At 38.4% G+C, this 15876-nt stretch overlaps 1 protein-coding gene across 1 annotated transcript in view; it reads right to left on the reverse strand.

Moving 5' to 3' along the window:
* Positions 1-5434: 5434 nt before the first annotated feature.
* Positions 5435-15876, reverse strand: part of KCNK2 (potassium two pore domain channel subfamily K member 2) — a 74663-nt gene continuing 64221 nt past the window's right edge. The window contains exon 7 of the mRNA XM_041477065.1: positions 5435-5752. Coding sequence (XP_041332999.1) covers positions 5435-5752 — 318 coding nt within the window. The remainder of the gene's footprint in view (positions 5753-15876) is intronic.

Raw genomic sequence — 15876 nt, forward strand, 5'->3', positions numbered from 1 at the left:
AAAGACAAATAATGTATTCCCATCAGGATCTCTTTTATACATTGTGCTATATGCCTTTCTCTGAAGGATGAAGGTCTGGCTGCATATAATTAGTCTTGAGAATTAGCTATTATTAACAATTGAATTAACACAGTCAATCCTTCTAAAGGAGTTTCTCACTAAGTAGATTTGTTTGCCAAAGTCAAACTAGAGAGGTCTATATAAACACTTTTGTGACATTCCCAGAAAAATCAGTGCACCCAGAGAATTTAATGAATGCTACTATTAATAATTAGTAACAGTGCGGGCAGAGCAGAATACCTTCATTTTAACCACTAAGAATTCTCATACCAGCAGCCAGTCATAGTGTATTGATCACAAACCATGGAGATGAGTTGCTTTCTTCATAATTATCTGTCTCCAGCAACTATGGTAGGAAAACAGATAATATTCAGAAATAACTAAACCAGGTAATCAATAAGGTATTATTTATTACATCACCAGTGCTGATAGACTGTTATAATTCATAAAAACTTGTGAAGGTTATTGATTTTCTAAGACAGTGACTTAAAATTGAGCTATATTTTCAAATCACTGAGTTTATATGAAACTATAGTCATTATAACAAAGTGGATTTTTTAGACAATTTAAGATGCAACAATGTCAATACATATTAAAGGCACAAATATATCTGGGTTCAGAACATAAATCTGCATATGCTAATATATCAGTTGTTATGCATGAAGGGGACTTCTTGTTCTACAATAAGTAATGTACTTGTTTACAACCCTATTCAATATATTCCTCTGAAAGTTCATAAAAGCATGATAAACAATGGCTCAAGATTGAAAAACTCAAGTTTTCCAAGTGCAATAAAACTATACCTGTCGATTCTCACAAAGGCTCTTTACAATTGTAACAATAATTTGGCAAAGCAGAGAATGCTTGTTCAAATGAAAAAGCTGACATTTTTAATTTCCATGTAGCTCAACAGCTTGTTATTTCCAATAATACTAAATCAGCATCAGCATCTTGTCTACTTTTCCCAAAAGGAACACTTTATTCACTATAAGGTTATGTTGTTCATTTTAATCTGCAGGGCAGCAGAAATGATTTTTTTTTTTTAAATGATGAAATAATTAACTCTGGAAGGCAGGAAAAATGTGTATTTCTCCATATGTATAAAATCCTTTCAAACAGTACTGCTAGGTAGGAAAGAAAAGTTAACTACCACAGAACTCTATGACAGGAATTTATTAGAAGCATTACTGCTGTATTTCGACACTGTAGGTACTTTCCCTGACACGAAAATCTCCTTCCCAGCAATTAGTTATAAGTGTACATCGACTTTTGATGTGCATGTAGATTTGACTTTGCTTTTGAAAGCAGAGCAGCCTCCTTTCTTCTTCTGCAGGGTGTGTTGTGTTCCCCTTTAGAGGTCATTGGTGTAGGAATAATGCTGGAGGAGGAAGAACTCCAAACAAATGTTCAGATCTCCCATCTGCCATCCTGGTCTCACAGTGTGACCTAAGGAAGGTCCACATCAGGTCAAGGGTGGAAACTTTAGAGGTTCAGCTTTTCTGTGGGTTTCTGTTACCCTCAAGCTTTCCTTCTATGGAATCAGGAAGGGTGGAGAGAGAGTGAGAGACACGGCTGGGATGCTCATGAGATTCTGCAAGCTTCTGGGTTTGATCCTTCCATGCTTTTCACTGCTCTGACAGTAGCATCTCAAGGTTTCCAAAATATTAGAAAAAAGGGGAGAGGCAGCTTGGGGCTACAAAGCACATGGACGGGATGCCAAAGAAAGTTCTTGCCAAGTACTCAAGCAAGAATGGGGAATGGTACAAATTCTCTGCAACTTCATCTCCCCGGCTGTCATACAGGGCTACCCAAAAATTGAGGGTTTCATCAACATAGGCACTTTAGCAGGTACAGCACACCAAAAAATACAAAGAAAAAAAATTACAAGATTACCACAGCCAACAACAAACAATACAGATCACCTCTAGCTACCCCTTCAAGAGATTTCAAATTGGTTTTTTAAATGAAGTGTTTACTGTAATACTGAGAAATAAATTGTTCTGTTAGGTAGCATGTGTCTTTATAGATTCTTATGTGCCACAATTTGTCTCTCATCCAGAAGGCATCTTTCCAATGTGTTTTTTTTTTGTTTTTTCAATATTAAAGAAAAGAGCCCCTTACCATTTCCACAAGCTTGCTTAAGTACCAAGAATATTAGCCGTCTGAAATGTTTTCATGTATGGGTGACAGAGAAAAAGGTACAAATGGATCCTAATTCATGCTTAGGTAGCTCCATTTTTGGAAGGGAAAATGAGCTATGTAAAATTTCCTGAGGCAAGAAAAATAGGTTTTTCAATACAAAAGTCTGCTCTTATGGGAATAATGAGAACAACCTTTGAGTTCCTGAAGTATTATAAATTAACTGTGCCATCCTCAGACTTTGTGGTCTATTAAGGTATGTGGAGAGGGAAGAAAAGATTTTCCAATAACTTTAATGACATTGGACATGTTTGGATCATGATACGTATATCTAAACCACCTGGACTGAGGCAACTTTTTTCCTTCAATTATTCAACTTCCAAATAAAGGATTTATTTATGCTTTTTTCTCCCCATAATCTATTTTGATAAGGGAGGATAATATAGATCTTTTGCAAAAGTGAAAAAAGAAATATATATAAATTAACAGCGATTTTTTCCCCAGAGATCATATTCAAAAGTCAAAGCAAATAAAAACAGAATGGGTTTAATTATCCATGCTTGTATCTCAAACATTGCCACAGGATCTCCAAAAAAATGTGGTCTTTTCAGCAGGTCCTGAGACTCTTTAAAATGAAAGAAACCACAAAACCCAGCACTTTCGTAGGTTGGTAACAGGAACAAGGCTTTAATCTAACATATCTCAGGGAATCAAGGACAATAAACTTCGACCATTACCTGTCCCTTTCTGAAAAATCAGATCCAAAAGGCACTAAAACACACACACACACACACCCCACACACATCAGATTGAAACAATACAAAAAACCCAGTCTTCCTCACTTACCAGCAGGCTGGTGTGAGTTCTCATTCCCTTGGCCAAGACCTAATTAAAGAGGTCCCTGTAAAATATTGACCATAGAGAGAACTGCTGCAGTATGAAAGGCTACTGTCCTTAGAGGTGCTTGTTCACACACTCTGCAGAAAGGTACCAGCAACACAGGAGAGCCAGCAGCACAGAGGGGCAGAGCCTCCTGCACCTCCCCCGGGGCAAGGATGGAGCAACTGCCAGAAGCTCTGTAGCGTATGATGGAAGAAACAGAATCCTGATAAGTTTTTGAAACAAAATAGCAAGAAACACAACTTAAGGTATAGCAACCAAAAAGCATATTTTTTAATATCAAGGAAAAAAATAGTAATTTCTGTGCTGGATAAGTCAAGCCTTTATTGCTAAACCAGCTTAAGTTAAAGCAGGTGGCAAACTGCTATACTCTGTAACCAATGAAAGCATAAAAATCAGTTTCACAAATTATTTCTTAGCATTCCAGTTGTAGCAAGCAGGAGATTCAGGAAAACTTATTTTAATTAAAAACTTTATTTTTCATTACAATTCACAGTTTATACATGGCAAGAAGAACCCTTGCCATGTGGACATTCAGAACACTGTGCTGGGGAGACAAGGGTCTTTGTTATAAGAGCATTGCTCGGTGCTGTGTCATGGAACTTTCTTAGTTTTAAAAGCGTACTCTCTGTAAATGTTAATTGACTGATATTTACACTGAATGTACATATTAACTTATATTTATTAGAAAACAAGCTAAGCATCCAAAAAACATGAACATTCATATCTCGCATGTTATCTAATGGTCAGAGATGCTGTAAGATTTGCCACTTGAATCATGCCAAATCAGCAGTGTCCCATTTTTTTTCATTTACAGAGCCTAAATTTTTCTTTAAGGCCTGTTCTACTCATTTTATGTACAGCCAGGTTACAAGAGACTAACATAAGGAAAAAAATGCAAAATTATCCATTCCATCCTGCATTTCTTCTGAATCTCATGTACACCTATAAGCAAAACAGAAGGTACAAAATTAATGTGTTTTCTTAAAACCAATAAAGAAAACCCACAGTCTGGTTCAGATCTGCTTCTTGTCAGCCTATCCTGTCTGAACAATCATCGGTATTCAGATTGTGCTATTTATCAGCTCTTCTTCATGCCTGCATTGATATTCAGAGCCATCTCTATGTGAAATGTAGAAAGTCACAGTGATACCAGTTTCAATTGCATTCCCACGTTAGCCACAGCTCTGGCACAGGCAGCCCACGTGACATTCAGGAAAACACTTCACCAGGATTCCTGGGTAAAATATCATGTAGCCTTTGGGGTGACTTGGCTTAAAAAGGAAATTAAGTATCCTTTTTATACCAAATATCTGGCAGAAGGTTTATGTTTATTAAAAATAGCTGTATTCTTCTGCATTGGTTTTTTTGGATGCGATTATTAGAACACAGCAATTTAAAGCCTCCCCTTGCCTCTCATCAAAACAGTAATTTTTACTTGCTCTTTATAATTGCTCAAATAATTTGGTGATAGATAAGCTGCAGATTTTTTTGGTACATCTAATGCACAGAAAAACAACTGCTGAACACTGCTTGGAAAACTAAGACCTGAAAGGTCTGCAAATCCTACAAGTCAGCATGAAGGGTCTGCAAATCCTACAAGTCAGCATGAACAAGTATCAGCTGGACCTGAGTAAAACAAAATGCTTCTGGGGGACAGGTTTGCAACTTTTGAAACTGCAGTGCCTTTAAATTTGGAGCTAACAACATCAATTGATGATTGTTGAGTTTTGGCATTCATTCATGCTGGTTGGTATCTTCACAACAGACACCTTTGAAACACCACCATTTCAAGAACGAAAGGCTTAAATGAAATACACTTCTCATGCAAAAAAACCAAACAAATAAAAGTTGTACAGGAACTGTAGAGGTTCTGATTCTTCAAAAGATAAGGCACTGACCAAAATTTCTTAGGTAAAAGGCTGCATAAGAATTTCTTGCCATTTACAAATGTGTTGTAGTCCAGAAATGGTCCATTCCTAGGCTCAGTAAGGTAGACCCTGAAATTTTAAGGACTGATCCCTCAAAGCTACATTGTTACCATAAACAAGTGAGATTCATTTGTGAGGCCATATGGCACATTAGAAGTGAAAAACAGTCTGGGCAGGTAAAGGCAGAAAACATTGCTTGTTCCAGCATCTTTTGGAAACAGCAGTGCCATTCATCTATGTGTCTCTGAAGAGATACAATGGTAACTCGGGACTGTAGTTTTTCTGTGGAACTCATGCACACATATAAAATGCTGCTAGCACTGGTCATCGACAGGGTGGGGAAAAAAAGGTGTATGGCTAGTCTAAGCCAAGAGCTTCCCAAGGGCTGGGATCCAAAGTCATGGCTACTTAATGTTCTCGATCACGGCTATCTCTTCCGCTGCACAGTGCGGCGTCAAACCATTCATGTAAATGCTGTCCGTCTTTGTCAGAGCTGGCAAGAGGTCCTTCTCGCTGGTCAGGTGGTTCACTGACAGTGTTCTCTTGCAGGGGGTCAGATCTTGGTTGTGGTTGACGGCAAGTTCTGCAGAGAGCTTCCTTTTGATGGAGGTGGCTCGCTGGAACTTGTCGTAGATCTCCACGCTCAGGCGCCTTCGAGTCTCCTTGAACTCGGCGGTGACATTTGCTGTCCACTCTGCAGCGTGGGCTCTGAACTCCCCCACCTGCAGCAAAAAAAGCAATAAAAAGGAAGCATTATGGCACCAAGGACTTCAGACACTGTTTATCTTCAGGAGCATGGAGAGAGTGCAGGGCTGCCAAAGAGCTGCTGCTGCCACTAGCACAAATTTCTCATGCCAAAGACTCACTCTTTTATTGACAGCAGCTAAAGAAGAAATGTTGCACTAGTAAGAGTTAACAGGTCCAAAATCACAAAAATCTTTTCGGCTGATTTTTTTTTTTACTGTTATCACAGGCAGACAGCAATACAGAGAAGTTGCAGAGGCTTGACAGTTGCACAATACCTAGCTGGTCAGGGGATGCTGAAATCCCAGCAATCCAGGCTGTGTTATGTATTGTTACTAGGGTAAGAGGTTATTTATGAGCACTTTCTCTGTCTCTGGAAAGATCCTTGGGAGACTTGGAAAAAATTTTCTAAATTTATACAGAAAAGCTTTTTCAAAGGAAACCATCGGCTGTTTGCATCCTCTTTCCTGTGCTTGCTCAAAGACAGCACCAACACAGGAACAGTTAAAAGTCACCTCAGTGGCATGTCTGCTTCCCAGCCTGAATCCCAAATCATCCTTATTTTTCCCCAGATATGGCATAAGGTAAACTGAGCAGATCTAGTCTGAGGTAAACTGTGGCCTGTCATTTGTTTACTATTTATACTTTTGCACTTGCATTTCAGTCAAACCACTGCTACATTAAATAAGTTATGTAGGTAACTAAAGGAGGCACCTTTTGTTGATATTATCTCATTGTAACTCAAAAGGAAATAGATTGTTTCTCTTTAAATCTCTTCTCCCTCAACAGCTTAATATTGGGAAAGTATAGCACAGGGAATATAGTGAAGCATTCCAGGAGAATTTAACCCACATAAATTAGTCTAATTGGTACTGTTCAGTCCAGAATTTCAATCACTGGCAAGCAAACTTTGACTTAGTAAGCAAAGAAATGAAAAAAGAATTTACACAGAGAAATATAGGGGGCAAACCATCAGAGAAAAAGCCACAAGCTTATTCATGCTTTGCAGTGCAGTGGAAAACAGGAATATAATGAAGGTAAAAATTAATCAGCTCATCCAGGAGTGACAGAGTTTCAGGAAAACTTTCTCCCCTCCAGAAACAAAACAAGATGATCTCTTTACCCAAGGGTCATTTTATTACATTCATCTCCACTTCAGTGAATTACACAGATGACAAATGCAGACAAAGGTCTGTTTTCTAAAACACGGGTCTGCAATACACAGAGGACTCACCTAGCTGAATGATTATTAGTATTTAATTTGTGCAGCTAGGATCAGACACACTAAACTTCAGATCTGAAAATAATGAAATCTACAATGCTGAAGCATCTCAGCTGCTCCAATATTTTACTTGTAGTAAACAAGTAATAAAAATATGATAAATAGTATCAGTGCACACCCTGGAGCAGTTTTTTCCTTTTCCTAAGCCTTACTAAAGGCAGGTTGCCCAGGTCCTGGACAATGGCTCTGTCTAGGGGGAGCAAAGAGCCAGTACACAGGTTTCCCCTTTACTGTATATATTTGTGCCGCTCACCAGTTGTGTAAGTGTTTAACAGACCAGGTATTTTGCTCAGGCACACATATCTGGCATTGCATTTGGGCACATTCAAGAGATGCTATCAGGATTTAAAATTATTCTTTCAATTTTTTTTTTTTTTTTTTTTTTTTTTTTTTTTTTTTTTTTTTTTTTTTTATGTTCCCATGTGATTTCATATTTGTCCAGGAGAGACAATCAACTGGCCTTGCTTCTGAAGTAAGCAAGTTTGTGTGATAAACTCAGAATGTTCCTGGTGATGGACCTGTCTTGCACAGGGCAAGCTGTTCCTGGACATTCAAGTTTTTCAGGAGAATCTTAAAATCCTACTAGTTGGGATATCTGATGTCTGAATCTAGTGAGATTTCTTTGGGGAAGCAAGTTCATGCAGCCAGCTGAAGAGCATCAATAAATGTGCCTTTGGAGACAGGCTCATTCCAATTAAGGTGGTGTGGAACACTAGCATGGTGGACACAATTCTACCTGCCCATACACCAAAGTTGTGATGTTGGTTTATATTAAAATTCTTGGAGAAAAATACAAATTGAAACATGCTGTTATTAACGCTATTGCTAAGTAGAATCAAGATGCATTAGTAGAAAAACAGAGAGACTTGAAACACATTAGGAACCAGGATTTCAGTGCTGTTTGAACTATGCATGCCCCAAATCACTGCTTTTGGCCCCTACTCTTCATGTGAATTGAGATGCATTCAAAAATATTACCTCTTTGAAACAAAACTCTCAATTCCATAGCACTTCCAGACTCAAGCTGGGTTGTAAGAAAAGGATTATAAGAAAAGAAATGTACCGTTTTGACTACCAGTTCACATTAGTACCTTGCTTATATAATTTGATCCCTCCTGGATCCATAGGGACATATCTCTAATATGTTCAGGTTCTTTCTGTCCTTAGGTTATGACATTTTAACAGACTGCATTACAGCTCCTCTTCATCTGGGCTCTAACAACTGAAAAATGTCTCATGCCAGTTGCCTGTGCTGCTCAAAAGAAATTAAATTCTTGGCATACCTACATACTGTAACAACAATTTACTTTTCTCTAGATCTCTTGCCTCGTTACAGCACAGCTCTGTAGACTCTGTTGCTGTCATAGTTGGGGGCAGTGTGACATGAGGACAAGGCCTCTTAGTCACAGAAATTATTGACAACTACATACTTAACATAAGGCTGAATGTCACAGAATATTTCAGAAGCAATAGGAAAAACATGTCATAGTGATAGCACCTGACTCAGTCATACAAGAAGCAGCACTAATTTGGTGATTCTTCTCACTTTAACCTTCAGGGAAGAGAAATGCTACTAGTAATGGGGACACGGTCCCTATCCCAGCTCCTGTATTACTTCCTCCACATCAAAATCCAAATTAGACTGCAAGGTGTTACACATATTTCACAAGGAGTATCAACCTAGCTATGCTGAACATCAACAGCAAGTAAAAGTGTATTATGTATTTAAGAAGCAGGAAGCAGCACCCTACTGCCTTATGATTTCAGGGAAGACAAGCCTCAATAACAAGTTCTCGAGAATTATGGTATATAGTAACACAACTAAGTATTCCACACAGCACACTTCACCAGAAAACAACAACAACAACAAAAACTTAAAAATAAAAAGACACCAGAAACCCAAAACAACCCCCAAAACCCAACACCCACAACTTTTCCAACAAATGAATAGCATTGACCCAATTCCTTGCCCAGCCCAGGTTGCCTGTCTTCCAGCTAACACTGCCAGGGCATCCCGTATGACCTGCACCATATCCAACAACCCTGGGAGGATGTCTCAAATACCACAGGTCATGTCCAGTAACAACTCCAAATGTCTGTGCCAATTTATGTGCCTACCTGTGGTGGTGATGTCACAATTACTCATTTAGCATATAATGAGAAACTGCCTCTGAACCATTTGTGAAGAGTGTTCTACTCATTCTTGTTAAAGTCACTATTGGGTTTTTTGGGGGGGTTTTGTAGTGAAAAGCAGACAGACACCAATAAAGTACTGCATGAGCTTCCTGAATGACCAAACAGTTTCCCAGGCTGCACACATACACAATCACCAATATAACTTCAAGACAGATATACTGAATTTGACAGAACTAGAAAAAAAACATGGACATTAAGTCACCACTCCTTCACTTACTCCTGCCAAAATCCATCTAAATTAATAATGTTCTAGAACTGGCTCTCAGTCAATATCTCTAACAGGGTCAAAAGTTCCTGTGCAGTTTCATTTCTACTGTGTTTTAGCTTTCTCTCCAGCTGAGCTCCACGCTTGGGTAAAGGCCAACAGCATAAACCAGAATGCAAGAATGTAGCAAAGGGATGCTATTGTTGAAACTAAAAAACCATTTGAACTTACTGAAGCACCTGCCTTATCCTTCAGTACATTTCCTCTCGTTCCTTATACTAGTCAAGAGTTTGAGAATCTTTCCGGACACTCACAAAATTATCCAAATGCTAATGCATGCAAAACTCCCCACCGTTCAGGAAGACCAGTCATCCTATTAAGTACCTGGAAGGCACAAGCCATGTAGCCATATACAAGTAATCTGTATTTTGAATTAAGCCACATCTGTGCTCTAGCAGGAAAATAAACAATCAAAAGCATAATTAAGGACATCCTTAAATAGACCAAGACAAATGCACTTGCCTAACTTAACTTTGCCTTAGCTTTGCTCCTCTGTCACAGGGATATTATTGAAAAAACATCACAGTAGATCAGTTAATCTACTTCTGCTTACAAAGGGGGAAGAAATATATCCTACTTGTAGGAGCTCAGATATATGATATGAAAGCTATTATATACTCAGGAGGACGTATACCACTGAGTAGAAAATAAGAAAAAATAGCATTATATATGCCATGCAAGAAAATGAAAACATATATTTCTAAGTAATGTGTGCAGCTTTTTCTGTCATAGCTGATCATTATATTGTTTCCCTTTGGCATACAGGGCTCATACATTTTGTGATGAGCATGTTAGTGCAAGCCAAAAAATTGAATTCAAAAAGCAAGTAGATGAGCTGGTGGTATCCATTTGACTACATTTTAGGGTGAAAAACAGGTGCCCTTCCTTACAGATATTCTTAATGGTCTAGATGTTTCCCAGTATATAATTTCTTGCATTTATCCCTAATGCATTCTCCAAATTTTCATAGCTTCATTTTTCCTCTGCAGTATACTTTATCCTGCTACTTAAAAATAACACATCCAATTAACCTCTCTATGATATGCTACTCAGACAAAACTAGAAAGTGCATTACATGTCAAATTATGCAGGCAGCAGAATACAGAACATAACATTTTGCCTTAGCTCTCAGGAAATTCAGCCAGTGTTCACAGAAATTGTTCACAAAGTTCCTTTAAAAAAATGTAGGTGCAGAGAGGGGTGATGGGTTTAACAACTCAGCTGCTGGGTAGGTTTATCCCTGAGTGCATCAGAAGGGTTTCCTATCTGCCATCTCACTTTCCTGCAATTCTGGGCAAGCATATGCTGCCTTTTCCCATGCAAATTGCTGCTGGACACAAATTTCTACCTCAGTTTCCATTGGCTAGAGAAGACCAGAGTGCAGAAGAGAAAAAGAGAAGCTTCACAAAAAATTTTAGTGAAACCTGTGCATTTCCTGCACATGAAGTGAATTGCATTTATAGTTAATCTAAAATTCCCAAAGCAATGATCTGGCTTTCAGTATTTCTGCTATTATAGTGTTATTAGTACATACACAAAATACCTGTGGAGAGGTGTTTCGAACAGAGTGTGCTCTACTTGTCTTTAAAGGTAAACAGTCACAAAATGCAAGAAATACCACAGGCATTAATGAGATACCCATGCTGAGCTTTCCCAGGTCCACCATGTTCTATGATGAACTACCCTCTTCTGTGCCTTCATCCTGTCAGAACCTCAGTCCTGCAGCAGGTAGCTTTCCTTCACCAGGTCTTCAAGGTACCAGACTTTGATTTCAAGATGAATGGCACACATGAAGCAGTAAGTGAAGCCTTTTTTGGTTCCACTCACTGGTATACACATCCCTCTGTTTTTCAGATAAATATCAGAGGGGAAAAGACTCTCTTTTGTGAAATTGTCGTCTTCTGGGGTAAGGCTTAAATTAAATAGACAATTGTATTTTTGTAGCCATGGTGGTCAGAAATTTTTGGGAACAAGGCTCTCCTGTTAGAAACGGGATTGTTGAGTCCCATAATAAGCAAGGATTGTGAGTTCATTCTGGTGAGCAATGATTGTTTTGTTTCACCCACATAACTTCCATGAACACATCTGATGCCTTGGATGGAATAAACCACATTCTCCAACGGGAATGCAGAGAGCCTACAAATTTTGATTATTTTATTTGTGGAGGAACATTTATGTTGGCAGCTGTGGGAATATGTTTTGTAGAGATGTAACAGATGGCAGATGCAAGAAATGGCCTTTTCCTCTATTATGGCTTGATTCAACAAAATAAAAACAGCCTTAAAAATCATGCCTACAAAACAGAAGCAGATATATTAAGAGTCAACACAGTTATTTTGTTTCACCTTTTGTTTTTTCCATAAATATGAAGACTGCTATGCTAGGTATTTCCTCAGAGCTATTATTGAATATTGTCCATCAGACATGTCTTTTTATAAATCTGCATGTGTGTAGTCTCAGTAGTATAGACAAGTTATAGGCCTGATTTTCTCACTCTCTATTGTTCTGATTTATTATTTACTTCCAATGATAAAAATTAAAAATAAAGTTCTAAATAGAACTTTAAAAATCAGTTCTATTTAGTGGTTTCAGCGCCTCAGAGAGCCACCCAACTCCTCTTTCAACCTGGTGAGAGTGAATGACATGCACCTGTATTAGCCACAAGAAACTACATAGGTTTGCATAAAAGCTCTACCATCTGTGCCTAAGGTGATTCAGGGGAATGGTGTGTCTCCTCTTCCTGTGCTACACAGTCAACAACTTGGCTGCACCAGGAATAGCAAACATTTTAAAAACTATACTAGAAGCATAATGAAATCCAAGCCACAGGCAGTTGAATGACTGCCTAAACTTTCTCCCAGAGGAAAGAGACAACAATTGTTTCATAAACTCACTGGACTTTTTTTAGCTTATAAAGATATTCTAAAAAAGAACAAATATAAAAAAAGAGCTTCTAATTTTTACTTGGTAGTAAGGAATTATAATAGTAACTACTTGGTCAAGTACCAGAAAGAACTGTTTATTTCTTAACTTTCTAGTGTCAATATCCGGAGTGATATTTGTGTGAAATATTAAAGCTCTACTTCAGCTGTTCAGCACCAGTTTTACAACTATCCCTTGTGAAAGGCAGTATTCTATAGCTTTTTTCGTCCCTTTTATCTGCAATTGCAAAGCATTTTCCTCAGCGTCAACACACCTACTTGCAAGGGCATTCTGCTGAACTTGCTTTGTCTGGGAACTCATCCTCAAGACAGCTATTAGATTCATACACTCAGCATTAGTAACATGTTCTGCTGTCTTTTCCTAACAATATCCAAGCACTGAGATTATCCTAAAAAAAAAAAAAAAGAAAGATTTTCAGGAATGTTAATCATGAAGATATCAGTGATATTTAATCTGGAATATTTTCAGCCCACAGTAAACCACAGATATATTTATTACTGTAACAAAGGATCAATCAAAGCATTATACTATCTCCAAAATTTAAGATTTCTCAATGTAGATCATCATAATATACATTCTGGGAATCTTCATGGGTAATTAACTCCAGCAAATGCCATTGCTGTAACTGATCTCTCTTTAATCAATTTCTCTTATTATGAAGTATAAGTCTATTGCTCTAGTTTTATTTTTGCGAATTCAATAGCTCTTGCCTTCACTCCCTTGCTGCATGCAGCCTTCACTGTAATAATTCTTCCCTTAACACTGTGGGAGAGCAGGGCCAGGCACAGAGTCTGGCATGACAGACACTGACTGTCCCCATGCCCTGGGCCATGCTGCTCCTCATGGAAGTGTCCTTGGCAGCACATCTCCTGTAATCAGCACCCCACCAGGACCTGCTACTCAATATGCAGTAACAAAACAGCAGTCTCTAAATGCTTGGTATGCCCAGCTAAGAGGCATGATACAAATATAAACATAACCACAGCAAAACTGTGGAGATGTTATCTGTGTGTGTGCTGAATCTGAAGTGAAGCAAGCATCACATGTCCAAAGTACATAAAACTACGAGGAAAGATCTCAAAAAAAGTGTCAAAAGCCATCAGCTGTTTAGTTTTCCTGGAATTCTCAGAACAAGATGTTCTTTCCTATTCATTATTGCACACATTGCCACAGCAGACTTTTAAAAGACTGATCAATATAGAAACTCAGTATTACAGACTGTTGCTAGGGCAGATTCAGGAACATCACCAGGATAACCTAAACTCATAGAAAGGAAGAGAACAAATTGCATTCAGAATGCAGTCAGTAATTTCCATCTCCTCCTTGCATCAAAACCACTCTTTAAACATCCCTGAGACTCTGGGCTGCTATAGAGAGACTGACTCCCACCTTTTATTTTGGGTTTGTTTCGGTTTAATTTTTTGTCCTGTTGCTAGTCAAATTTGACTGGAGACATGGAGTTGTTTTGTCTGTAGAAAGATTTTATATTTCTACCCATCTCATAGAAATTATTAAAAATAATAATGTTTTTGAACATGGCTGTTACTTCCCAAATAGACTTTTCTTCACATCTTGGATGTATTGGAAAAAAAAAACCTCTTAATGCAAGCCAGATTTCTCTTCAGATGCTTCCCTTGCCATTTTTGTAGCTGTCTGCATTCTTCCTAAAGTTTAGACCACAAATCTAGGGGCTGTTTTCCAGTAATATACCTTTTAACAATATCTGCAGCAGTACCACCACTTTCCTACAGAAACTTGATGATTCCCTGCTTGCACATCTTAGAATTGTTACCCTTATTAATCACTGCCTTGCAAAATTACTTTACACGCCATGGCTTTGACACTGTATTTGTCTCCCACAAATATTTCCAGTTCAGTGCTTTTTAGGAACAGATTTCCATCACATCAGCCTGACCAATTCAGTGAATTTGGGGATATAAAGTTTGCAAAACTGCTGCAGTTTGGTTTGGCTTTTTGGGTTTTGGTTGGTTAGGGTTTTGGGTTTTTTGCTTTGTTGGGATTTGTTTTGGGGGTTGTTTTTGTTTTTGTTTTTGCCTGTTCTTTTACATTCTGGATTGCTTGTCTGCTTTCTTTTGCCAGGAGGTGGGAGGGTTGGTTGGGGGAGTGGATATAAGAAAAGTCCAAACAGTTGTTCAACAGAAACTGACCCATCTCACTTGAAACAATGTAAAATGGACCAGCAAGTGACTCTGATCACCAGGCTGAAGAGTTATTCTCTACCATCTTCATTTCTAAGTGAACAGATTTTGTTTCTTGAAACAGGGAGAGCCAGGTCAAGAGTTCATTGAACAACTGAACAGTTTCTTCTTCCTCTTTGGTCATAGACCCTCACTACTCAGCCTCTAAGGACAATCTGTCTGGAGGGTGAAAACCCTTCAAAACTGTTTCTCGAGTCTGCCAATTTTTTCATGCATACAAGCCTACATCTAGGTTCTCTCTTTGGGGGCTATGAGAAGTGAGCTCAAGTTCTCTTTACACTGGGTCTCTTTTGCTGGGTGAGCACCTTTAGCCTAAAGCTAATAAAAAGGCAACAAATAATATACGGAGTGCAATAACCTCCACAGCATCATCATGACAAGTCTAATTCTGTTTTGACAGGCTTGAGTGACAGCTCTGTCACTGGTGCCAAGAAGATTAAACTGAATGATGATTCAGATGAGTCAAATTTGTTGAATTTGTTTATAAATATCAAATATAGCAGCTGCCTCTTGAGTTTCCACAAGGAGTGAATGTTCTACTTCTCATGAAATTTTAGGCTTGGTCTTAAAAGCTGGCTGCATGTTGCTCAATTCAAAAGACAGACAGGCAGAATGAAAAAATGACTTGTCCAAACTGAGCTGATGTCTAATGTAAGTCTGTCACCTGGACTCCTGATACACAGTAAAGGGAGCAGGTTCCTCCAGGATCTATAGCCCAAATGCCTAAGATTGTTGGTTGGGTAGGCATTTTTTGCTGAAAATTCTGGAATTCAGAAGCTATGCACACAGAAGTAAAAGAAAAAATATGACAAGGAAAAAATCCTGCTGAAAATTTATCTTTCAAAGACACTAAAATCAGAAAAGTGCTCTGAGTAATCAGAGTGTAGAGAATAATGAAGAGGAGGGAGTTTGAGGCAAGCTAGTATAGCTGAGGTTGAACTTCAGAGACAGATCGCCTACTTAAGATTACAGCACACAGCATGTTCCAGTGACTTTCTGACATTTCATCTATCTTACTGTATGATTGGCTTCCAGATCTAGCCTTCTAAAACTCCCACTTCTGTCTCTACTTGTCTTTCACTTCCCTCCCTATTTGATGCATTTAAAGTTCTCCAGAGTGTTTCAGGAGGCAAAAGCCACCAGAGCAACTGACTGACATACTGGTTATCTGGATTTTAATATCAAAATATAGCAGTT

Source organism: Pyrgilauda ruficollis, unplaced genomic scaffold, assembly GCF_017590135.1.
Source record: "Pyrgilauda ruficollis isolate IOZ18807 unplaced genomic scaffold, ASM1759013v1 scaffold4, whole genome shotgun sequence".
Taxonomy (NCBI): Eukaryota; Metazoa; Chordata; class Aves; order Passeriformes; family Passeridae; genus Pyrgilauda; species Pyrgilauda ruficollis.